The sequence below is a fragment of the Microcaecilia unicolor genome, chromosome 4 (assembly GCF_901765095.1).
Source record: "Microcaecilia unicolor chromosome 4, aMicUni1.1, whole genome shotgun sequence".
NCBI classification, from domain to species: domain Eukaryota; kingdom Metazoa; phylum Chordata; class Amphibia; order Gymnophiona; family Siphonopidae; genus Microcaecilia; species Microcaecilia unicolor.
The window spans coordinates 70,008,523-70,034,396 of record NC_044034.1 but is presented as its reverse complement, the minus strand read 5'-3'; the positions used below and the strand labels follow the sequence as shown (position 1 = coordinate 70,034,396).

At 48.3% G+C, this 25,874-nt stretch overlaps 1 protein-coding gene across 1 annotated transcript in view; it reads left to right on the top strand.

Moving 5' to 3' along the window:
- The window catches only part of ATP8A2 (ATPase phospholipid transporting 8A2), a 1,572,980-nt gene that overhangs the window by 448,595 nt on the left and 1,098,511 nt on the right, over positions 1-25,874 (top strand). The window contains exon 17 of the mRNA XM_030202396.1: positions 3,119-3,201. Within this exon, the coding sequence (XP_030058256.1) occupies positions 3,119-3,201 (83 nt within the window). The remainder of the gene's footprint in view (positions 1-3,118; positions 3,202-25,874) is intronic.

The following is a 25,874-nucleotide window of genomic DNA, read 5'->3' as shown; positions in this document are numbered from 1 at the left end:
CCGCCAGGTACCTCTGCTGTTCTTTGCTCAGTTTCACTTAAAGGGACGTGCTGGATGTCAGGACTCACAGCACATATCAGCGAAGTGAACGAACGTGCTGGAGACTGGCGCTGAAGAAGACTAAGCTGGCGGGGGTTGAGACCCCTGCCAGCAAAGGTACCTGGCGGGGGGGGGGTCGAAAGTGACAGGGGGAGGGTCGTCGGCGGTGGGGGGTGTCAAAATTAGTGGGGAACGGTCAGCGGCTGGGGGAGGCGGGCTAAAATGTGCCCCCTCACCTTGGGTTCTGGGCCCCCATCCCCCCGAGGTCTGGCTACGCCCCTTGGTAGCGCATGGCTCTTCCGGTAATTTCAGTTTTGGCACATGTCCGCTACGCATGTCTAAAAAATATTTTTTATTTTCTGACGCACAATAGCTATTCTCATCAAGTGGAATTTGACGCGCATAGACCATAACTGCCCGGTTACTGTGTGAGACCTTACCGCTAGGGCAATGACTTGTGGTAAGGTCTCAGACCCAAAATGGACGCGCGGCAATTTTCATTTTGCCGCATGTTCATTTTCAGCAAAAAAAGGCATTTTTTGTAGGTGTGCTAAAAATAATTCTTTGAGTGCCCAAAACATGTGTCTACACTACCGCAGGCCATTTTTCAGCGCACCTTAGTAAAAGGACCCCTAAGTTACCAAGCTCAGGATAAAATAATGTTACTTACTCACAGAGATGTCTTCTCTCAGAACTTCTCGGAAAGAAAGTTAAGTGGGACCTTTCTATATAGTTTGGATTCTAAGGAGACTATTACAAACAAACCTTTTGAAGCTAGCCCAGAAATCAAATTGTCCTTAGTAACCTTAGCAATTATTCTACTTTGTCACACCTTAATTAACACCTAATTCAGGCCAACTGCAGTGCTACCTCTCCAGCAGGCAAGAACACAAAATAAGTTTCTTTTAGGACAGTTCAAGCATTGCTACCAGTGGCGTAGCCAGACCTGACATTTTTGGTGGGCCCAGAGCTAATATGGGTGGGCACTATGTATGTATAGGTGTGAGTATTGTTTCTTGGGATACTCCTAAATAATGCCTTATAATGCACTTGATGATGGATTTTTAATATACAGTCTGGCCAACAGCTGTCCTACATCAACATAAACCTCATACATATTCAGAACCTATGTTGCAAATCTTAACACCACCAATTCTGAACACTCAAATACCAAAAACTGCACCTTTAAAAAGGAAACAGTGAATATATAAAATAGCAATACATGTCTCATTGAAAAGCCAGACAAGTCAGACTAATACAGATCCCCATGCACACCACATGCTTGCAGAATCTCAGTCACAGGCAGAACGCAGATCAATCATCATTAATTGTAGAATAAAGGACCAAGAATTTGAAATTGTCCTGTAGCCCTGCATCAGCCCTTCCCTTCCCTTTCTATCTCCCCATTCAGGAATCTGCCCTACGCTTCCCTACCCCCCACTCCTCCCAGTGGCCTAGCATCAGCCCTGCCCCCTACCCCCTAGTCTGGCATCTGCATTAAATATAAACCCTTTTTATTTTATAAACACATCCTGGGTACTACAGAACCCACCCCCATCCAGAAACCCATTTATATTTAATGTTGGTGGATTTCTGGGTGGAGGTGAACTCTGCACTGCCCAGGTAAAACAAAAAAAAGTTTTATATTTAATATTTTTTTAAACCTGGGTAGTGCAGAGCCCACCCCCACCCAGCAACCCAACAGCAATACAAATAGTAAAAAAAAATTTATGTTACCTGGTCTTGAGCTTCATATAGAAGTCTACTGCCCCGATGATTGTGCACGTGGGAGTCCGGGTTCTAGGAGCACACTCCTCCTCGGTGCGCTGTGTGTCTGCCTGGTGTGGGGGAGACTCAAGCCGTGGCAGACCAGTGTGTATGGGCTGGGGGGGGGGGCGGCAGACAGTGTGCATGCGGACCGAGATAGGCAGTGGGGCTCATTTTCAAAGCACTTAGACTTACAAAGTTCCATAGGTTACTATGGGACTTTGTAAGTCTAAGTGCTTTGAAAATAGGCCTCAGTGTGTGTGGTTGGGCTGCGGGGGGGGACACAGGCGCTGTGTGCATGGGCCTAGAGGACCAGGCGCTATGTGCGCAGGCTACAGAGGTGAGATCAGGCGCTGTTTGCACTGCCGGGGAGATCAGACGCTGTGTGCGTGGGCCGGGGAGATCAGGCGCTGTGTGCGCGGGCCGGAGGAGGGGGGCCATCGGGCCATGCATTTTGTGCACGGGCCGCGGGTCTGGGAGCAGGCTCCAGCTAGCAGCATGCAGCAGCAGATACAGCTGCATACGAGCAGGTCCTGGTTAGGTTACCGATTTCCCGAACACTGCAGCAACAATATAAAAGGCAGGCAGGAAGGCTTCTCTTGGCTTCCTGTCACAGCGCTGGAGGCTTCCACGTGGCTGCATGCTGCAGCCTAACCGGTGCTTAAGAAGATAGGTACCGATTCGCGGATCAGAGAGGCAGATACCAATTTGCGGATCAGAGAGACTGGGTGGGCCTGACCTGATATTGGGTGGGCCTGGGCCCACCCAGGCCCACCCGTAGCTACGCCCCTGATTGCTACTATCCTTTTTATACTCTTGGCTGTTAAGTTTCTACCTCTATTGAAAGTTTAAGTTTAAAACTATAGGGAAAAGGGATTGTACAGTATGGAAACTAGTTAATAATACTTTCTTCCCTGTCTTTTATTTTTATTTTCTTTCTAAGACTAAACTGGGCCCTTCTGAGCCTTCTGTTAATGCTGTGGCAGAAACCTCAAGTTTTAAAACTATGGGGAAAAGGGTATGGAGATTAGCTAATAAAGTTTGCTTGCCTTTTTTTAATTTTAAAATTCTAACTGTGTTTATCAATATCCTACAATTCCTCTTTTAAACCCTAATCTTTAAGTTACCAAGCCCAGGATAAAATAATGGCAGTTACCCACAGAGATGTCCTCTTCTCTCAGACTATCTAATTTGAAATATAAAAGTACCCCAGAGATACTGTACTATTGGATGTGACTTCTTTCAAGCGGAATTTTGTGCTTGCTCATGACCATGTCTGATCTCCAGTAAATCCAAACTCTTTTTTGTACAGATGAAAGTGCATTAGTAAAGGGAGCAAGAAAACTTGGTTACACATTCACTGGAAGAACGCCAGATTCAGTTATCATCGATGCTGTAAGTAGACCAATGACAATTTGGGCCACTTCTTGTCAAAAGAATATGTTTCACTAGAGAAACTTAAGAGAAAAGCAGTAACAGTAAATAAAACATAGAGTTATAGTTAAAGAAAAATACTGACTAGGAACCAAATTGTTTTAAAAAAATGAAGAACAAAGCTGTGTAGGCTCTAATGCATTAATTTTTGATCAACATTTATGATTGAAGAGGTCCAACAGTCTTTTTCTAATTTGTACAATGCCTTGTTAAGTCTTCACATCCTTATACATTGATCATATTATGCTCTCGAAATAAATAGATTTCAGAATTATTTCACTTTACACATCCTGTATGCACATTTTGAATTCTGTCTTTTAGAGAGAAGAATGTGAAAACGTACAAGGGTGAATACTTTTATATGGCATTTTGGGAGTACTTCTATAAGGAGCCGCCTAAAGTTAGGCTGCCTGAACACATGTAAATGCCAGTATTCCAGTCATTTATTTGCAAATATTGACGTGTGTGTAAACGACTAGCATGCCCACTATGTGCTGTTCTGTAACCATGCATGTATGTGCCATAACATGTAGTTTGAAGGTGAGCATATATACGGGTGGATTATGGGCAAGGCAGACAGTTACAATACGTAAATTTTAGATTACTGTAATTTGTGTGTGTTTTTAAGCTATCTAGGCACAAATATGCGCACCAGCTCTATGGCTGATGTAAGTAGTTGCACTTAATTTATATGCTCAGGTTCAATGTGGCTCACAATTATGATAACATTAATATTAAGTACAATTAAGATGAGATATATAACTGTGAATTTGTAAAGTAATTAAGTTGTAAAGAAAAACAATAACAGCATCAATATTGTGTGCATTTTGATAAGATAAGTAGCTGTGAGTTCATAGAATATATTGCCTTATGGAGACAAGAAGCATGAGTAGTAGAACAGTCTGAACAGGGTGGCATGATAACGAATTTAACAATTATTTTCCTTGGTGAAAGACATGCTTATTAGGAAGGTTTTTAGTAGTTTACGAAGCTTCAAATAATCATTGATATGCCTTAGTCATTTGGGTAAGGAATTCCAGTTTTTTGTACTTTGATGTGTGAAACCTGCAATATGAATTGATTTGTAAAGTAGTTACATAAGTACATAAGTAGTGCCATACTGGGAAAGACCAAAGGTCCATCTAGCCCAGCATCCTGTCACCGACAGTGGCCAATCCAGGTCAAGGGCACCTGGCACGCTCCCCAAACGTAAAAACATTCCAGACAAGTTATACCTAAAAATGCGGAATTTTTCCAAGTCCATTTAATAGCGGTCTATGGACTTGTCCTTTAGGAATCTATCTAACCCCTTTTTAAACTCCGTCAAGCTAACCGCCCGTACCACGTTCTCCGGCAACGAATTCCAGAGTCTAATTACACGTTGGGTGAAGAAAAATTTTCTCCGATTCGTTTTAAATTTACCACACTGTAGCTTCAACTCATGCCCTCTAGTCCTAGTATTTTTGGATAGCGTGAACAGTCGCTTCACATCCACCCGATCCATTCCACTCATTATTTTATACACTTCTATCATATCTCCCCTCAGCCGTCTCTTCTCCAAGCTGAAAAGCCCTAGCCTTCTCAGCCTCTCTTCATAGGAAAGTCGTCCCATCCCCACTATCATTTTCGTCGCCCTTCGCTGTACCTTTTCCAATTCTACTATATCTTTTTTGAGATACGGAGACCAGTACTGAACACAATACTCCAGGTGCGGTCGCACCATGGAGCGATACAACGGCATTATAACATCCGCACACCTGGACTCCATACCCTTCCTAATAACACCCAACATTCTATTCGCTTTCCTAGCCGCAGCAGCACACTGAGCAGAAGGTTTCAGCGTATCATCGACGACGACACCCAGATCCCTTTCTTGATCCGTAACTCCTAACGCGGAACCTTGCAAGACGTAGCTATAATTCGGGTTCCTCTTACCCACATGCATCACTTTGCACTTGTCAACATTGAACTTCATCTGCCACTTGCACGCCCATTCTCCCAGTCTCGCAAGGTCCTCCTGTAATCGTTCACATTCCTCCTGCGACTTGACGACCCTGAATAATTTTGTGTCATCGGCGAATTTAATTACCTCACTAGTTATTCCCATCTCTAGGTCATTTATAAATACATTAAAAAGCAACGGACCCAGCACAGACCCCTGCGGGACCCCACTAACTACCCTCCTCCACTGAGAATACTGGCCACGCAATCCTACTCTCTGCTTCCTATCTTTCAACCAGTTCTTAATCCATAATAATACCCTACCTCCGATTCCATGACTCTGCAATTTCTTCAGGAGTCTTTCGTGCGGCACTTTGTCAAACGCCTTCTGAAAATCCAGATATACAATATCAACCGGCTCCCCATTGTCCACATGTTTGCTTACCCCCTCAAAAAAATGCATTAGATTGGTGAGGCAAGACTTCCCTTCACTAAATCCGTGCTGACTTTGTCTCATCAGTCCATGTTTTTGTATATGCTCTGCAATTTTATTCTTAATAATAGCCTCCACCATCTTGCCCGGCACCGACGTCAGACTCACCGGTCTATAATTTCCCGGATCTCCTCTGGAACCCTTCTTAAAAATCGGAGTAACATTGGCTACCCTCCAGTCTTCCGGTACTACACTCGATTTTAGGGACAGATTGCATATTTCTAACAGTAGCTCCGCAAGTTCATTTTTTAGTTCTATTAATACTCTGGGATGAATACCATCAGGTCCCGGTGATTTACTACTCTTCAGCTTGCTGAACTGACCCATTACATCCTCCAAGGTTACAGAGAATTTGTTTAGTTTCTCCGACTCCCCCGCTTCAAATATTCTTTCCGGCACCGGTGTCCCCCCCAAATCCTCCTCGGTGAAGACCGAAGCAAAGAATTCATTTAATTTCTCCGCTACGGCTTTGTCCTCCTTGATCGCCCCTTTAACACCATTTTCGTCCAGCGGCCCAACCGACTCTTTGGCCGGTTTCCTGCTTTTAATGTATCTAAAAAAATTTTTACTATGTATTTTTGCTTCCAACGCTAATTTCTTCTCAAAGTCCTTTTTTGCCCTCCTTATCTCCGCTTTGCATTTGGCTTGGCATTCCTTATGATCTATCCTGTTACTTTCAGTTGGTTCTCTTCTCCACTTTCTGAAGGATTGTTTTTTGGCTCTAATGATTTCCTTTATCTTACTGTTTAGCCACGCCGGCTGACGTTTAGTCTTTTTTCCCTTTTTTCCAATACGTGGAATATATTTGTCCTGAACCTCTAGGATGGTGTTTTTAAACAGCATCCACGCCTGATGCAAGTTTTTTACTCTGCGAGCTGCTCCTTTCAGTCTTTTTTTCACCATTTTTCTCATTTTGTCGTAATCACCTTTTCTATAGTTAAACGCTAGCGTACTTGATTTCCTAGTTTCACTTCCTTCAATGCCAATATCAAAACCGATCATATTATGATCACTGTTATCAAGCGGCCCTCGTATCGTTACCCCCTGCACTAGATCATGAGCACCACTAAGGACTAAGTCTAGTATTTTTCCTTCTCTTGTCGGCTCCTGAACTAGCTGTTCCATGAAGCTGTCCTTGATTTCATCAAGAAATCTTATGTCCCTTGCGTGTACAGATGTTACATTAACCCAGTCTATATGCGGGTAATTGAAATCCCCCATTATTATTGTGTTGCCCAGTTTGTTTGCGTCCCTGATTTCCTTTAACATTTCCGCATCCGTCTGTTCGTCCTGGCCAGGCGGACGGTAGTACACTCCTATCACTATCCTTTTCCCCTTTGCACATGGAATTTCAATCCACAGTGATTCCAAGGAGTGTTTTGTTTCCTGCAGAATTTTCAATCTATTTGATTCAAGGCTCTCGTTAATATACAATGCTACCCCTCCACCAATCCGATTCACCCTATCACTACGATATAATTTGTACCCCGGTATGACAGTGTCCCACTGGTTATCCTCCTTCCACCAGGTCTCAGAGATGCCTATTATATCTAATTTTTCATTTAGTGCAATATATTCCAACTTGGCAACTAGGAAAATGGAGAGTAAGGTAATCTCTAGAAGTTATTAGTGCATTGCATGAAGGCAGTTCAAAAAGTTGTTGTATATAAGAGGGGGACATGCCATAAAGAATTTAGTAGAAAAAATACACATAACTTGAATGTTACTCTTGAATTTATTTTGAGCCAATATAATTTTAATAAGAGAGGAGATGCTTTTGCATAATGAGGTTCTCTGCACACAAAGCGGGCAACAGTGTTCTCAGCTGTTTGTAGCTTTTTGAGAAGGAAGTTTTTAATTCCAGCACGCGTGGCATTACAATAATCAAATTTATTTATTTAGATCATTTATACCCCGTTTTTACCACATAAAGCAGCCTCTAAGCGGCTTACAATGAACTAAAGAAACAATTACAATGACAGTAACATAGTAACATAGTAGATGACGGCAGAAAAAGACCTGCACAGTCCATCCAGTCTGCCCAACAAGATAAACTCATATGTGTATCCTTACCTTGATTTGTACCTGCCTTTTTCAGGGCATAGACCGTACAAGTCTGCCCAGCAGTATTTCCCGCCTCCCAACCACCAGTCCCGCCTCCCATCACCGGCTCTGGCACAGACCGTATAAGTCTGCCCTCCACTATCCTCACCTCCCAACCACCAACCCCTCTTCCCCCACCTGCTCCACCACCCAATTTCGGCTAAGCTGCTGAGGATCCAATCCTACTGCACAGGATTCCTTTATGCATATCCCACGCATGTTTGAATTCCGTTACCGTTTTCATCTCCACCACCTCCCGCGGGAGGGCATTCCAAGCGTCCACCACCCTCTCTGTGAAAAAATACTTCCTGACATCTTTCCTGAGTCTGCCCCCCTTCAATCTCATTTCATGTCCTCTTGTTCTACCGCCTTCCCATCTCCGGAAAAGATTCGTTTGTGGATTAATACCTTTCAAATATTTGAACGTCTGTATCATATCACCCCTGTTCCTCCTTTCCTCCAGGGTATACATGTTCAGGTCAGCAAGTCTCTCTTCATACATCTTGGAACGCAATCCCATACCATTCTTGTAGCTTTTCTTTGCACCGCTTCCATTTTTTTAACATCCTTCGCAAGGTACGGCCTCCAAAACTGAACACAATACTCCAGGTGGGGCCTGACCAACGACTTGTACAGGGGCATCAACACTTCCTTTCTTCTGCTGATCACACCTCTCTCTATACAGCCTAGCAACCTTCTCGCTACGGCCACCGCCTTGTCACACTGTTTCGTCGCCTTCAGATCCTCGGATACTATCACCCCAAGATCCCTCTCCCCCTCAGTACCTATCAGATTCTCACCGCCTAACACATAAGTCTCTCGTGGGTTTCTACTCCCTAAATGCATCACTTTGCATTTCTTCGCATTGAATTTTAATTGCCAAACCTTAGACCATTCTTCTAGCTTCCTCAGATCCTTTTTCATGCTTTCCACTCCCTCCCGGGTGTCCATTCTGTTGCAAATCTTAGTATCATCCGCAAATAGGCAAACTTTACCTTCTAACCCTTCGGCAATGTCACTCACAAATATATTGAACAGAATCGGCCCCAGCACCGATCCCTGAGGCACTCCACTACTCACCTTTCCCTCCGAGCGAACTCCATTTACCACCACCCTCTGGCGTCTGTCCATCAACCAGTTCCTAATCCAGTTCACCACTTCGGGACCTATCTTCAGCCCATCGAGTTTATTTAAGAGCCTCCTGTGGGGGTACCGTGTCAAAAGCTTTGCTAAAATCTAAGTAGATTACGTCTATAGCACGTCGATGATTCAGTTCTCCAGTTACCCAATCAAAGAATTCAATGAGATTCGTTTGGCACGATTTCCCTTTGGTAAAACCATGTTTTCTTGGATCTTGCAACTTATTGGCTTCCAGGAAATTCACTATCCTTTCCTTCAACATCGCTTCCATTACTTTTCCAATAACCGAAGTGAGGCTTACCGGTCTGTAGTTTCCAGCTTCTTCCCTATCACCACTTTTGTGAAGAGGGACCACCTCCGCCATTTTCCAATCCCTCGGAGCCTCTCCCGTCTCCAAGGATTTATTAAACAAATCTTTAAGAGGACCCGCCAGAACCTCTCTGAGCTCCCTCAATATTCTGGGGTGGATCCCGTCTGGTCCCATGGCTTTTTTCCACCTTTAGCTTTCCAAGTTGTTGATACACACTCTTTTCCGTGAACGGTGCTATATCCATTCCATTCTCAGGTGTACTTTTGCCAGTCCCTCGCGGTCCTTCCCCAGGATTTTCTTCAGTGAAAACAGAACAAAAGTATCTATTTAGCAAATTGGCTTTTTCTTCATCATTATCTACATAGCGGTTCGCAGTGTCTTTTAGTCTCACAATTCCCTTTTTAGTCATTCTCCTTTCACTAATATACCTGAAGAAATTTTTGTCGCCCCTCCTTACATTTCTAGCTATTTGTTCTTCCGCTTGCGCCTTCGCCAGACGTACCTCACTCTTGGCTTCTTTCAGTTTCATCCGGTATTCCTCCCCGTGTTCCTGTTCTTGAAATTTTCTATATTTCTGGAATGCTAATTCTTTAGCCTTTATTTTGTCAGCCACTTGCTTGGAGAACCATATCGGTTTCCTTTTTCTCTTGCTTTTATTTACTCTCCTTACATAAAGGTCTGTGGCCCTATTTATTACTTCTTTCAGCCTGGACCACTGCCCTTCCACTTCTCGTACGTCCTCCCAGCCCATCAGCTCCTTCCTCAGGTATTCCCCCATTTTACTAAAGTCAGCACGCTTGAAATCTAGGACTTTGAGTTTAGAGTGGCCGCCCTTGACTTCAGCTGTCATCTCAAACCAAACCGTTTGATGGTCACTGCTTCCCAGGTGTGCACCCACTTGGACATTTGACACACTATCCCCATTTGTGAGCACCAGATCCAGCGTCGCAGTAGAGAGGGTAGAGGGAACGGAGGAAGGGAAGGGAATATAAATACAATATTTAAACAAATAAGTAGGCAAGGAAAAGAAAACAAAAAGAAGAGAAAGTAATGAGGGAGTCCAAAATCAGGTCTTGACTCGCTGAGACACATTAAGGCAGATAATCAGATCCTGCGAACAGGACAGGAATGCGGGTGGTGGCCAACGGCTGGAATCGGTGATCCAGGAGAAAACAGGGCCCCTTCAACGTGCAGCACTCTCCAAGCACAAAGCAGTTGCAGAATAGATGAACAGCAGCCAGCATCACCGAGGACGACCACCCCAGTCCAGCAGCAAAGCCAAGAAGGTTTTGACTCTAGTGACAGCCACAGCCTGGAGGCAAAGCAGAGCAGAAATCGACGCTGGCGGAGCACACCGAAAGAGGACCCACAGCGCAAGGGACGCCAGTGGCCCATTGGAAAGGCTGGTGAAGAATCGAGGCATATAGGCGCCTGGGAAATGTGGATCAACAGTCAAACAGGCTCCCTGCATTGCGCTAAACCGGACCTCGCTCTCTGGCACCTGCAACCGCACTGTCGATGCAATCGGGTCCCCCGCTGACTCGCTGACACGCCAGCGATGAAGCAACAACAGACAGCAACTCCCCCTGAGATCCCGGACCAAAACCGATCTATCAAGAAGACAATCCGAGCACCGCGGTACCAAGGAAGTGGGCACGGACAAAATCAGGCCAATCCACAGCCCAAAAATGGGCTTGCTCCGCAATGGTTGCTGGAGCCAACGGCTTCTGAAGCCCGTCAATCAGTGGCCATTTTACTTTTTTAGGTAATACTATTGCTTGAACCAAGGTTTGCAAAATTGAACTTGAGAAGAAGGGTCTCAAATCTTTTTAGTTTCCATAGTGAGTTGAAAACACTCGAAGTTAGCTTGGAAACCTGTGGTTCGAGGCATATAGGTTCTCCGAGGACAAGCAGGCTTATATATTCTCACGTGGGTGACGCTGATCTGCGTCGCCCAGTCTGTAATTTACCATAGCTAAATTAGAGTTTTGTAGAGCGCGAGAAGTGCTCCACTGTGTATGCAAGAGTATCTTCCCGCCCACCATGAGAACACGATCTCCTTAGTTCTTCTTTTTCCGCGTGAAGAGAACATGTTTTTCTTATCTTCTCCTCAACGTTGTTCAGTCTTAGAGAGCTATTTTTGTGTCTTCTGGCTATTTTTTCGGCCTTTTAAGTCTGTTCCTGTTGTTGGAACCTTCATTTTTCCTTCCTTTAATTTATTTAGTTTTTTGCCCTGTTTTAAGTTTTGTTTGTTTCTCCATTGACTTTAGCCCCTTTTTCTTGCACTACCGTGTCATTTAATTTAGCCGACAAAGTTTTTCCGTCCATGTCCAAGAAGATTCCCAGTGGCTTCAAGTGCTGTACCCGGTGCACTTGGACAGTCTGTGGGAAAGACACCCATTCTTAGTGTCGGCAGTGTCTTGGGCCTGACTATGGCCCTGCTAATTGTTTTCTCTGTCTTCACATGAAGAAGAGAACCCAGGTTTCCAGAGGCTCAGCGAGAGAGGATTTTTGGAGCCAAGTCTGGTTACTCGACGTCAGCATTCGAGGTCAGAGGCGTTGGAATTGACATTGAGCATCACACCGGTATCGGGAGCATCGGTAAGCATGGCTGCTACTAGGTCCTTAGACACTGGGAGCAGTAAAGCATCAAGTGGGTCTCCACCTGCCTTAAGGCCTCCTGCTGTGCAAGGCCCCTTGGACCGTCCATCATCGGATCCGACCCCAAGGTGATGTATGGATTTGACGTTGGCCTTGTTGGCACCAAAGAGCCTTGGTGACATGCTTTGGGAGAAGGCCAAGAAGCATCATCATCAGATCGTCATCGGTCAACCTCAACACATGGTTCCGGGAGCTCTGGGACGTTGAAGGATTTGAAACCCGAGAAGCGTCAATGCTGTGAGGACCGCTCTCCCTCCATGTAGGAGGTACTGATGCGCCTGTCTCCTAGCAGTCAAAATTCAGCTCCTATGTCGACCCCAGTGGTTCTGCAACCTGCGCTTCAGCTGCAACCTCGGCTTTTCAGTGCATCTGGACCTTGCTCCCTGAGCTGCTGGATGGCATTATGCAATGGTGTGCATCTGTATCTGGGTTGCTTGTGCCTACCCATCCTCCTGTTTCGGCCCTGCTTGGCCCTCAGCCCTGCTAAGTCTCCGGATGTCGAGCCCTGTTCCATCTCCGTCACTGGACATAGTAACATAGAGGGGCATAATCGAACTGGGCACCCATCTTTAAGGACAGCCCGGCGAAGGGGCGGGGCATCCTGTATTATTGAAACAAGATGGGTGTCCATCTTTCGTTTTGATAATACAGTCAGGGACGGCCAAATCTCAACATTTGGGTCTACCATTTTGACATTTAGGTCGACCTTAGAGATGGGCGCCCTTGGTTTTTGCCGATAATGGAAACCAAGGACAGCCATCTCAAAAACGAACAAATGCAAGCCATTTGGTCGTGGGAGGAGCCAGCATTCGTAGTGCACTGATCCCCTCTCACATGCCAGGATGCCAACCGGGCACCCCAGGGGGCACTGCAGCGGACTTCACAAATTGCTCCCAGGTGCTTAGCTCCCTTACCTTGTGTGCTGAGCCCCCCCCAAACCCCCCCAAAACCCACTACCCACAACTGTACAACACTACCATAGCCCTTAAAGGGTAATGGAGGGCACCTAGATGTGGGTACAGTGGGATTCGGGTGGGTTTCGGAGGGCTCCCATTTACCACCACAAGTGTAACAGGTAGGGGGGGATGGGCCTGGGTCCGCCTGCCTAAAGTACACTGCAGTACCCACTGAAAACTGCTCCAGGGACCTGCATAGTGCTGTGATGGAGCTGGGTATGATATTTGAGGCTGGCATAGAGTCTGGCAAAAAAAATGTTTTTTAATTTGTTTTTTTTGGGTGGGAGGGAGTTGGTGACCACTGGGGGAGTAAGGGGAGGTGATCCCCGATTCTCTCCAGTGGTCATCTGGTCAGTTTGGGCACCTTTTCAAGGCTTGGTCGTGAACAAAAAGGGACCAAGTAAAGTCGGCCAAATGCTCGTGAGGGACGCCCTTTTTTCCATTACTGGCCGAGGATGCCCATTTAACCATGCCCCCGTCCCGCCTTTGGTACACTGCCGAAATGCTCCCTTGAACTTTGGCCGCCCTGCAATGGAAAGCAGTTGAGGACGCCCAAAATCGGCTTTTGATTATACTGATTTGGGCGCCCTTAGGAGAAGGACGCCCATCTCCCGATTTGTGTCGGAAGATGGGCGCCCTTCTCCTTTGAAAATAAGCTGGATAGTAACATAGTAGATGACGACAGAGAAAGACCTACACAGTCCATCCAGTCTGCCCAACAAGATACTCATATGTGCTACTTTTTGTGTATACCTGACCTTGATTTGTATCTGCCATTTTCAGGGCACAGACTGTAGAAGTCTGCCCAGCACTAGCCCCGCCTCCCCCCACTGGCTCTGCCACCCAATCTAAGCTAAGCTTCTGAGGATCCATTCCTACTGAACAGGATTCCTTTATGTTTATCCCATGCATTTTTGAATTCCGTTACCGTTTTCATCTCCACCACCTCCCGCAGGAGGGCATTCCAAGTCAGTGTGTAGCTAGACACTGAAGGAGAAGGACATACTACAGGAGGCTCTGTGGTTGGAGGAAGGGAGGGGAGCAAGGCCTAGCTCCCTTCCCAGCCATGAGGCAGGGCTCTGGGGAGCACTCCTCAGGGCAGGGCCCAGCTACCAGGAGAGATGGAGAAGCAGCTCTCAGCCGAGCCTGGCCCCTGGGAGAAGAGAGCGGAGTCCCCTGGACCATGGAGCCTCGAGGTCCAGGGGGGACAGTAGACCCAGCACCCCTCCCATGACCCAGCGGTTACCGGGTAAGGAGCACGAAGAGCATGGGAGGGGGAGGCAGAGGGTGAGGGTTCCGCAGGCCCAGAAAGTGGCAGAACAGAGGATGGAAGAGGGTCAGGAGCTTCAGCCGGTGCTGGACCCATTGTACAGTGAGGATGAGTGGTCTGAGGAAGAGGAGGAGGAGGGGGTAGGGCAGCTGGGAAGCAGCAGCCCAGATTCTTCAGCCAGAGGTATCGTGGACAGGGTGAGGAGGATTGAGGCCCTGGGGAAGGAGGTGGAAGTGCTGGGGAAAAAAACTAAACAGGGCTAGAACCCTGCAGAAGTTGGCCCCAGCAGCACAGAAGAGTCTGTATGGAAAGGAAGAAGCTCGTTTGAGAAAGCAGCTTTGCCTGAAAAGAAAGGTGTTGGACTCCCTGAAGAAGGGCTCTGATAACCCTTTAAGGGAACTCTATATTACCAGGGAAAGATTTCAACCCAGGACAGTGCCAAACCAGAATCAGCCAGAGGAAACAGGAGAGTTGGTATCTGAGGATTGTTTTACAAAACACCAGGTTGCAGTAGATAATGTGGTGGGGACAAGCAGTCAAGACACTTTACAATTTATGAAGAATCTAGCAACTCAGAACCCTGCAAACCTTACCTTAGAGACAGCTGCCAGAGAAGAGAGGGAAGGAGTTGAAGAGACCTCAGTTGGTGCTGCAGAGACTATGGCTGAAAACACAATGGAGTTGGAACTCAGTCAGCCTACACATTCTGCTGTCTTTGAAACTGAGGACGGTGACTTGGGGTTTTGTGTTATTTCACAAAAAGTGCCTGCACTACCCAACACTGATGCAGGCAACAGTTTGACAGGGAAGGTGAACACTGGAAAGCAAGCTGGAAAGCATACGGACATTGGGAGTGTGGAGACTAATGAACAGCAGGTCTTAGGGCTGCAGACACAGGTGAACTTAGTTAACTCCCTGATTGAGGCACCAGGTTTTCAGCCACAAGTGGTGGATTCAGCAGCACAGCCAGGCTCAGGGAATCCCCGGCACAGAAGGGAAGATGAGATAAACTCTGGCTCTGTAAAAACTGTAAGCAGCCTCACGGGGGACCTGCTGGTGCAGGGAGAACAGAGCTCTCCTCAGAGTGTATCAGCAGTCTCTGACAGAAGATATTGCTGGGGGATCGGCAGCCCAGGCAGAGGGAGCTCACTCCCAGGGAAGCATTGTGAAAGTTAAGGACTGTTCAGAACTGGTTATAGATTCCAGGGGGCTCAGTTCTCTGGGCACTGACTGTGGGCAGGAGGGAGGGGGAGGGGATGATGTTCAGGATATGTTGATTTGTGATGTGAGGGAGGGGGGAAGGGGGAAGGGGGAAGGGGCAGAGGGTTTGGGTAACTGTTCTGTTGGTGAAAAGGTTGGTGAACGGGTTGCTGTTCCAGTTTGTGGAAGGGGGGAGGGGGTTGATGGGGAGATGGTAAGGGAAGGTAAAGGGGGTGGGCAGGATCAGCAGGAGGGGGAGGGATCTTCAGGCAAGGAAGGGATAAGCTCTGGGAGGAGGGGAAGTCAGTGGAGGCAGGGTCAGCCCTCTTTTGCAGATGTGGTTAATAGGGAAGGAGGAAGAGGGAAGGGGCAGTTTTCCTTTAGTAATGACACAGATGCTGGGTTCGGGGGAGGTAGGGGTTATGGGCAACCGCCCAAGAGAAGGAATGTGGTCCAAATCAAGTGGGTGGGGGAGGGGAGAATGCCTTCACGTGATACAGTGTTGAAACTAGTTTTGGAGTTAGGGTTTGTCCCAGAAGACCTCTATGCCTGTATTCATCCAGTTAATCTCCCAGAATACGATGTCAGTTTTCTGACCCAGAGAGGCATGGAGGTCTTCTGGGAAAAGTATGAGGGGGTAAGAGGAAGGGGGGATTGGAAATGTTATAAGGTAGTTCCCATCAGTCGGCCAGATCTGGTGCAGGTGACTCTGCTAGTCCGTAACGAGTCCATCTCAGGGGCAGACTTGGCCTTTTGGCTGCACAGGTATGCCGAGTTGAGGACTCCATTGACCAAGCTCCCGGATCCAAGTAGAGTCTGGGCGGGGGCGTGGGGGGCTTTGGTTAAACTTCACCAGGTAGGGCAGGTAGTACAACACATTCCTTCAGCGGCTTTTATTGGAAGGGACAGAATCCTATGTTTTTACAAGGGACAGCCAAGACAATGTTTTCGGTGTGGGTCTTTCCGCCATTTTAGCATGTCCTGCCCAGTACAGCAATGTGCTAAGTGCGGATTGAAAGATCATCCCACCGAAGAGTGTTCTTCGATCAGGTGCAATCTTTGTGGTGGTCTGGGGCATGCCTTCCGGGACTGCCCTAGGGCGTCGCATAATGGGGGGAGGGAAGAGGAGGTGCAGGAGGAGGGGGTGGGGGGAGGGGGGTTCAGGGTCGGGATCAGGGGGCAAGGGGGGCACAGAGGGAGGTCGTGGAGGTGGGGGTTCCAGAGGCAGCAGCACAGGTGGGGAAACAGGGGCAAGGGCTGGAAGGGGTAGATGAGTGGGCCCAGGTCCCCAAGAAGCAGAGGGGGGTGAAGGGGAAGGGTAGAGGGATTTCAGGGGGGTCAGGAGAGGGGGCTCGGCAAGAGAGGGAGACAGGAAACTGGTTTCAGGTTTTGGAAGAGGAGGTGGTGGAAGAAGAAGGGGAAGGGGTCGGTGGGGTTGTGGGGGGAGGGGAGGAAGGAAAGAGGAAATTAGAGGGGGTGGAGGGAGAGGGGGTAAGCATAAGAAGAAGGGGGGAAGGTTAGGAGGATGGAGATTAGTGTGGAGGGTGGGGGTGGGTTGGACGGGGAGGGGGGAAGAGGGGGGGCAGGAGAGGGGGAGAAGCTTATGAGGCGATCGGATAGAATTCGAGCTCTAAAGGGGAAGGATCATGGGAGTGAGAGGGGGAAGGTTCAGGGGGTGGGAGGGGATCAGAGGGGGGAGGGGGGCAAATAGAGGAAGGAGGGCGGGGGGTTTGTCTTTGTCTGAAGAGGAGGGGGGGTTGGATGAGTCTAAGAAGAAGAAGGGAAGGAAGAAGGGAGGGGGGGAGGGGGTGGGGAAGGAGGGAGGTTTTGAAGCCGGGGTTAGGGATTGGGCGGAGGAAGAAGTGGTTGAAGAAGGGGTCTGGGCTCTAGGTAGGGGTGATGTGAAGGAAGCAGTTCGGCAGGAAGAGGTTGGGAGACAGTCATCTTTCCCTACATAATGGCAGGTATTATATTATTATTTGCCACTCTGTATGTGGCGAGTGTGGCCTTCCAGAGGGCGCAATGTTTGGCCTTTGAGGGCCTCTCCATGATCCAGGCAGACTGTTTCCTAATCCAGGAGACACGCTTGCAAACTATGGAGGCGATCAGGCGTGCGAGGAGGGCCTGGAGATGGGGGCCTTCGGTTTGGGGCTTGGCAGGGGACAGGTATGGGGGGGTAGGGATATTATTTAAAACACATAAGGTACAGATTCAAAAGGTGATGGAATTAGGAGTAGGGAGGTGTTTGGTGGTGGATGTTTTGTGGCACGGGGTGGCTTCCCGGATTATTAATGTTTATGGGCCACAAAGTAAGAGGGAACGTTCACGGTTATTTGGTAAAATTAAACCCTATTTATACACGGCAAGTCAGGTTGTTTGGGGGGGGGGATTTTAACACCATTTTGAGGAAACAGGATAGTGGAGGAAGGGCAGCGCAGGTGAGGTATGATGGGATACGGCTAGCTGGGATAATGAAAGGTGCAGGGTTGGTAGATGTGCACCTTGAATTTTCACCAGAGGTGGAGGGTTTCACATTTGCACGGGGACAGTGTAGGAGCAGGATAGACAGATTTTTGGTCCAGGAAGGGGCATGCGTTCGGGGGCCCAGGTTGGTGGACGTGGACTTCTCGGACCATAAACTGGTGGAGGTGGGGGGTTGGGTGGGACATAGGCCGGGGAGGGGGTTATGGCGGCTTAACCTTAAATGGGTTACCGATGAAAAGGTCAAGGAGGAATAGCGGGCCTTTTTGGGTGACCAGCTTTCGATCCAGGGTATTTTTCCCTCCATTGGAGAGTGGTGAGAGTTAGTGAAGAGGCGGACAAGGTTTTTTTTCACCCATCAAGCTCAGAGAGAAGGAAGGGAGAGAACTCGGCTGGGGACTGCCATTAAGAAACGAAGGGACTATCTACTCTCCAATGGAGGGAGAAAGGAGGATATTCTGGATTTGCAGGGGCAACTTGAAAAGGTCCAGTATGATCGATATGCCTCCTTGGTCTATGAACGGGACTTTGGGAAATTGGACAGCCCAGACCCGTTTATGTGTTGCAAGGAGCGGAGGGAGCATAGGATTGTGGGGGGTTTAAGGGACATGGGAGGGGTAGTTCAGGTGTCGAAGGAGGGGATTCTAAAGGTGGTGGAAGAGCACTTTGCACGATTTTTTTCAGATAAGCAAGTGGATAAGGAAGTGATGGGTCACTATATTGCGAGGACACCGAGGGTGGGAAGGGGGGGCCCGTCTCTTCAGGCCCTGTTGCGCTCCTGGTCGCTGGGGGAGGTAGAAGAGGCCATTGGGGCCTTAAGGAGGAAGACAGCACCAGGGCCAGATGGACTCACAACAGAGTACTATCAGGCTTTTAAGCACCTTCTGGCCCCAATCCTGCTGCAAGTCTGGGAGGCTGCACGTCAGCAGGGGGTTTTACCCCAATCCCTGACCGAGGCGGCGTTGATTCTTCTGAGTAAGGGAAAAGATCCAGAGTCCTTGGCCAACTGGCGTCCGATTGCCCTGCTCAATGGTGATCGGAAGATATTCGCGCATATGCTTCTGAATAGGATGAAGGAGGTGGTGGTGGGGGGGGGGGGGGGGGTTGGCAAGTTCACAGGCCTGTGGGATTAAGGGGAGGGGGGTTCTGGAGGCAGCGGCTTGGGTAAGGGAAGGTGTGGAACATAGTTGGGGGGAAGGAAGACTAATGGTGGCATTAGATCAGGATAAGGCTTTTGACAGGGTACAGTGGACGTTTCTTTGGCAGGTTTTAGAGCACTATGGGTTTCCTAGGGATTGGGTGGTTCAATTACGTTTATTGTACACGAGGGCACGGTGTTTTCCCCTGGTGAACGGTTGGAAAGGGAATAGGTTCGGGGTGACAGCAGGGGTGAGGCAGGGATGTCCTTTAAGCCCGGTACTTTATGCTTTTGCAATTCAACCCTTTGTTAGGCGGTTAGAGCAGGGAGGGAAGGAGGGACTTCGGGGGGTGGAGGTGTGTACAGGGTCTCAATTAAGGGTGGTGGCTTACGCGGATGATGTCATGGTGTGGGTGGCGGACACAACAGAGGGGGAGAAATTGAAAGGGGTCATTTCTGGGTACTCACAGGCTACAGGGGCTTTGATAAACTTCCAGAAAAGTCAGAGTCTGTGGGTGGGTCCTCCAGGGGGCTCTTTTGATTTGGGACGGGAGTTTCCGGAGGCCATTAGCAGACTGCAGGTATTAGGGGTATATTTTGAACAGGGGGATTATGCAACCTTTAATTGGCAGCGATGCATACAGGGAGCTAAGGAAAAGGTTGACAGATGGAAAGGGTGGAGGATGTCCATGACTGACCGGGTTCAGCTGATTAAATCTAACCTGGTGCCTATGTTTTTGTTTGTCAGTTATATTTGTTTGTTGCCAGTGCATTGTTATACCACCCTATATAGTGTTTTTTTTCAGATGTTGTGGGGGAATCGGCTGAACCCGGCCAAGCGTAACATCACATACTTGGCCCGGGAAGAGGGGGGGGGGGGGGTAGGGATGGTAAACCCTGTACTTTTCTTTAGCTCCCTGTTTATTCAGTTTAACCTGGGACGGGCACTGGACAGAGATCCACCAGTATGGGCAGGTAGCGTTCTGTCTTGGTGGGAGAGATTCTGGCTCCCGTGGAAGTTGGGAAGGAGGGTGGGGGTGGTAAGGAAGGGGGCTCCAGATCAGGTTGGGTACTATAGGCCCTTAGTTCGGCTGGTACGAGTTTGGGGAATTTTGGCAGAGGAAATAAAGACAGGGAGGAGGGAGCTATGGGTGGAACGGGTGAGGTCCCAAACATTCTCATCGCCCCTGGTACTGAAGGATGCACCTGGTCCAGTGCTGAGGCAGGGCTTGCAGTTGGTGGCCTCACGGAGGATCCCGCCGAAATATAGAGACATTGCTTGGCTGTCTTTTCACGGGAAATTGTATGTCAGAGGGAATATTAACTACAGGAATGTGCAGGAACGGGATTGCCCAAGGGGGGAGTGCGTGGGGAGGGAGGAAATGATGGAACATTTTTAACGGGAATGCCCTTTTACACGAATGGTATGTGGCAGGGTAGCAGCATTATTACACATCCCGAGTTTTAATTCATATTAATATGCAGATTGGGTTTACGGGCGGCAGGGGGGAGGTGGGTGGTTAGATCCGGTGATGGAGTTCCTCATCTCGGTGATACTCCGGTTTAGCCTCTGGATGGCTCGGTGTGGGGTCTCCTTGCACCAGGACTACCGATCAGCCGACAGCGTTAGTTGGGAGGTGGTTCGGGCAGTCCAGGGGGTAGCCCAGTGGGAACGGGTGGCGGAGGGGATAGCAAGAACCAATGTTTGGTGGAGGCATGTGCACTTGAAACCTCCATAGAGGGATTGGACAGTTTATTTTGAATTGGCTTCGAGTTTTATTTGAATTTTATGCTCATTTAATTTCATTTTAGGATGGGTGGGGGTTGTCAGTGTATATAGGTAGATAGGTGGATTTAAGGTGGGGGACTTGTTTGTATATATTTGGTTTGGGGTTATATGTTTCTGTATGGCTTTGCGTTTCTTTTTTAATAAAAGAGTTCTCCAAGTATCCACCACTCTCTCCGTTAAAAAATACTTCCTGACATCGGACCTTGCTCCATCTCCGGACGTCGTCCTGCTCCATCTCTGGATGTCAAGCCCTGCTCCGTCTCCGGACATCAGGCCCTGCTTCCAGTGTCGAGCCTTGCTCTGTCTCCAGATGTTGAACCTTGCTCCATCTCTGGACATCGAGCCTTGCTCCATCTTCAGCCATCCAATTTTCCTCCATCTCCAGACGTTGAGCCATGCTCCATCTCTGGATGTCGAGCCTTGCTCCATCTCTGGATGTCGAGCCTTGCTCAGTCTCTGGACGTTGAGCCTTGCTCAGTCTCCGGATGTCAAACCTTGATCCATCTCCGGACATCGAGCCTTTCTTCTGAAGTTGTGCCTTGCTCTGTCTCCGGAAATCGAGCCTTGCTCCATCTCCAGATGGCAAGCCTTGCTTCGCCATCTGGAGGCTCATACTAGTCCCACCGCTGGAGGTCGTCTCATGCTCCGTCTGTAGATTTTGAGCCATCTTCCGTCCAGGTATGTCATGCCTGTTTCCACATCAGGAGGCTGGGCCCCATTTTTGGTGTCATGCATTGCTCTGATTGAGGTGGTGATGCCTGGCTTCCTCATGCCACCGCACTTTGCTCCTTTTTTTACAGGCCTTGCGCAGTTTCTGGCTGCGGAGCCTTGCTTCATCTCTCGCAGTCGAGTTTCCAATTTTCCAGGTGGGGTATGATCCTGGGAATGTGAGGCTCCGCTTCTAATTAGGGGTACAGGCTCTGTCTCTGGAGGTGGGGTTTATTTTCCACTTCTGGATGCTGTTTGCCTGTCTGTGGCCTTCGGGACTTGTCCTGTCTCCAGTTGATGGCTTGCTCCGATGCTGGGCCTTGTTCTTTGGACATCGAGCCTTGCTCTGTCACCAATGTCAGTATTGGCTCCGTCTGCTGGAGTTGGGATGTGCTTCGTCTCTGGAGATCGTTCAGAGGTCGGCCTCTGGCTTCCACACCTTTCTCCATTTCTAGAGTCTGGCCTTTCACCATAGCGTCTTATAGAGTTAGCTACCGTTCAGCAAGTGGAACTTTGCTCCATTTCCAGGAGTCAAGCCTGGCTGCACCTCGGGTTGTAGGGCTTTACCCTGTACCTTGTGGTCTAGTCCATCTCTATCCCTGTCTGCTGACCCGGGATCTGGTTCTGCCAGGTGGTCCTTGCCTTTGGCAGTCGAGACTGGTGCTGTCTCTGACTTCAACATCTGACTCTTTATCTGGCTTGGGGGTTTGCTTCTAGCTCTGGAGACTTACTCCCGCTATGGCAGCCAAGCCCAGTTTCCCCACTGGTAGCTGAGCTAAGGACTATCGCTGGTTGTCACCCTTGTTCTCTCTCTCTCGGATTGTTGGACATACTGGTCTTCTTCCTGGAGGTCAGGCTGTAGTCTGGCTCTGCTGGTGAGCCTGTCTCCTTCCTGGGTGGGGGGGGGAGAGCCTGTTCTTCATTCTTGGTTTTTCAAGTCTTGTTCTGTGTCCTGTGAAGACGAGGCCTCTCCTTCTGTTCTTGTGAAGACTAGGCTTCTCCTCCCGCTCTCCAGCAGGCTTCACTGGCCTCTGGCTCCCAAGCAGGACTCCAGCCGATCTCTTCCCAGTATCCTGAACACTCCAACCTCAAGATCCTGGGCCCCTTTTTCACTCAGGGTGAGCTCCAGGGAATATGCAGATTAGATGCAAATTACTCAAGTCCAATACAGCATATTCATCAATCAGCTCTTTATTCCAGCCCCCTGGAGCACACTTCTTCCAGTTAAAACACTTTCCTTCTTCCAGCTTAAAACATTATCACAAGTTTCAAACACTTTTACAGATCTTCCCACTGAGCCTCACACCCATAGACACCTGGGCTCAGTGCTAACAGCCTTCTGTCCTCCAGCCCCTGGCTGCTAGTTCCTTGATCTTCTTACACAGTTCTATATACAACAGATTAGCACAACAGTCTCTCTAGAGCCCAGCCAGTACCTTCAGGGAATCCTCTTTCCTCAGCTGCCAGTTCCTTTCTCTTCTCTTCTTTCCAAACTCAGGCAGGTATAAAATGGGTGAATAGCCTCTACACCCCTTTAGGCTCTTCCCCCTAATTCCAGGCAGGACCCAGCCCATAACCACCTTCACCTGTTTCCAACCCAGGACTCTCCCAGGTCCTAGCGATCTCCATCTGGACCTTCCCCTACTGGCTCCCTCTAGTGACGTATCCTAAGCATAAGCACTTCCCCCCCATTCCTATGGGAACAGCACCACCTAGTGGCCTACCCAGGATAGGACAGCCCCTTATTCTTCACAGGCCATACAGCCTGCTCAGCTTTCTTGGGGTCAAGCATTGTTCTGGCTCAGCATACTGGGCCTTGCTTGGTTGATTGTGGGTGCAATGTGGGCCACTCATGTCAGTTGGGTTTAGCTCCATAGCTGGCTATTGGGTCTTGTTGAGCCTTGGTTCATTACTGGCTGCCGAAGTGGGCTCCATGATGGCTGGCGTGGCTGATCCAACACTAATATCCGGACTGTTCCCTTTGTCAGGGCTCCCAACTTGGTCAGGAGTTCGAGCCTTGCTTTCTCTATGGGTGTTGAATGTCCTCATCCTTGGGCCTTGTTGGTTCAGGTCTCTTTGCCTGATTTTCAGGTCTTTTTAGGACTGTGGGTGGTGCTGCTTCACTTAGCTCTATAGGCCTTTCTTGCGTAGTCTTCAGATGTCTGGTTGTGCGAGGTCTTGTCCCTCGTTCTGTCTTTGCTTCTGAGGTCTGGCGCTGGTGCCTTTGGAGGCTACTTCTAACTTTGCAGTCCCACCCCACTTGAGGACTGTTTTGGTACATCCCACTCATCTCTGCATTGATCTGTGGGATGCTGTGGAAGATAAAATTAGTCCTTATCTGTTAATTTTCTTCCATTAGTCCCAACAGATCAATCCAGAGGCCCACCTTGTCTCATTCTTGTCTGACATATGCTGTCTGGATTTCTCTGTTTCTTCCAGCTCTGTCTTGAACTGCTTTATCTCGAGGATGCAGTCCTAGAGAAGGATGGTACGGAAAGAAGGCCACGGTATTTACGGACAGGGGCACTGGCTCTCTCCCTGGTTGTCACAGAGGCGGGAGTGTACTTCATGGACTTATGGTCTCCTTACTGCTTTGGTATCGAGCATACTGAAAATGAGGCTGCTGCACAGTATCCTTTATGACAGAGCTCTGGCATTATCTCTATCTCCATCTGCTGGTAGAGGGACATAACCCACTCATCTCTGGATTGATTGTTGGCACTAATGGAAAGAAAATTATCAGTAAGGACTAATTTTACCTTGTTCCTGCTGGCCATTCCTCTCCCTAGGTACACAAGAATCATTCTAGCTTTTATCATCACCTTTTCTACCTGTTTGGCCACCTTAAGATCATCAGATATGATCGCTCCCAAGCCCTGCTTTTCTTTCGTGCACACAAGGGAGGAGTGCTCTTACAGAGTTTTAATTACATTTCATTACTTTCTAAGAAGAAAACACTAAATAAATCACACAATGTACCATATAAGCTAAAGATTTTTTTAAATATTAGACTAATATCCTTAATACCTTAGCAAGTTTTAAATTATTGAAAAACTCAAAAATACTAAGATGGAGACAGCAGTCCAGCAGCAAGATGGGTGCTATCCATTCTTTTGCATTGAATGTCACATGATTATCTCCCAGTTAGTGAGTGGTTATATGTGTGTGCCCGATGCAAAGAGCTCCTAGCTCTCAGAGAATGGGTTTGTTCTCTTGAGGCTAGAGTAGCAGACTTGGAGGAGCTGAGGGAGACAGAGAGGTACATACAGGAGACCTACATGGATATTAAAGTTCAACCTCTGGTCTGGCAGCCCCTGTGCTGCCTTTGTATCACCTGGGAAACAGTGATTATATCATGATCAAGTTTGAGCTACTATCTGGGATGAATTCACAAAGGAAATCTACTGTAATTGTTTTTAATTTTCAAAGGAAAATGGTTAAAATGAAGCTAAAAGGATAGGCTGCTAAGGTTAGGACACTAAGAGGGGCATTTTCAAAAGGGACGTCCAAGTTTCGATTTGGACGTCCTTGCAAAACGTCCCAATCCAGGGGCAGGGAAACCCGTATTTTTGAAACAAGATGGACGTCCATCTTTTGTTTCGAAAATACAGTCAGGGACGTCCAAATCCGTAAATTTCGCCGTCCCTAGATTTGGACGTCCGTAGTCATGGACGTTTCTAATTTTCGGCAATTTTCGAAACCAAAGACGTCCATCTCAGAAACGACCAAATGCAAGCCATTTGGTCATTGGAGGAGCCAGCATTTGTAGTGCATTGGTCCCCCTGACATGCCAGGACACCAACCAGGCACCCTAGGAGGCACTGCAGTGGACTTCATGAAATGCTCCCAGGAACATAGCTCCCTTACCTTGTGTGCTGAGCCCCCCAAAACCCACTACCCCCAACCATACACCACTACCATAGCCCTTAAAGGTGAAGGGGGGCACCTAGATGTGGGTACAGTGGGTTTGTGGTGGGTTTTGGTGGGCTCGCTGTTTCCTCCACAAACGTAACAGGTAGGGGTGGTGGTGCTGGGTCCGCCTGCCTGAAGTGCACTGCACCCACTAAAACTGACATCTGAGGCTGGCATAGAGGATGGCATGACATATCTTCAGCCAAGGGAAGTGTAACCAGGTACCCCTAAGTGCAGCCAAGGATAGAACAATCTCCTCCAGCCACAGGCTCCCGGTACAGTCAAGAAATAAATGTCCACCAGCAACTTCAATCTTAAGGACTTTATTCCATGCAGGTTTCTAGTAGACCTGATACACAGTTCACAGTTCCAACAGCAGCATTCACCTTCAATCTTAAGCACATGTAAGTCACCTGAAAGTATGTGGCAAATAGTCCCCTTTAAGCAGCAGACTATCAGCACATACCAGGATTCAATACAGGCTCACAGTTAGCTCCAGGCTGGGTTCTTTATCCAGTGCACAATAAACAGT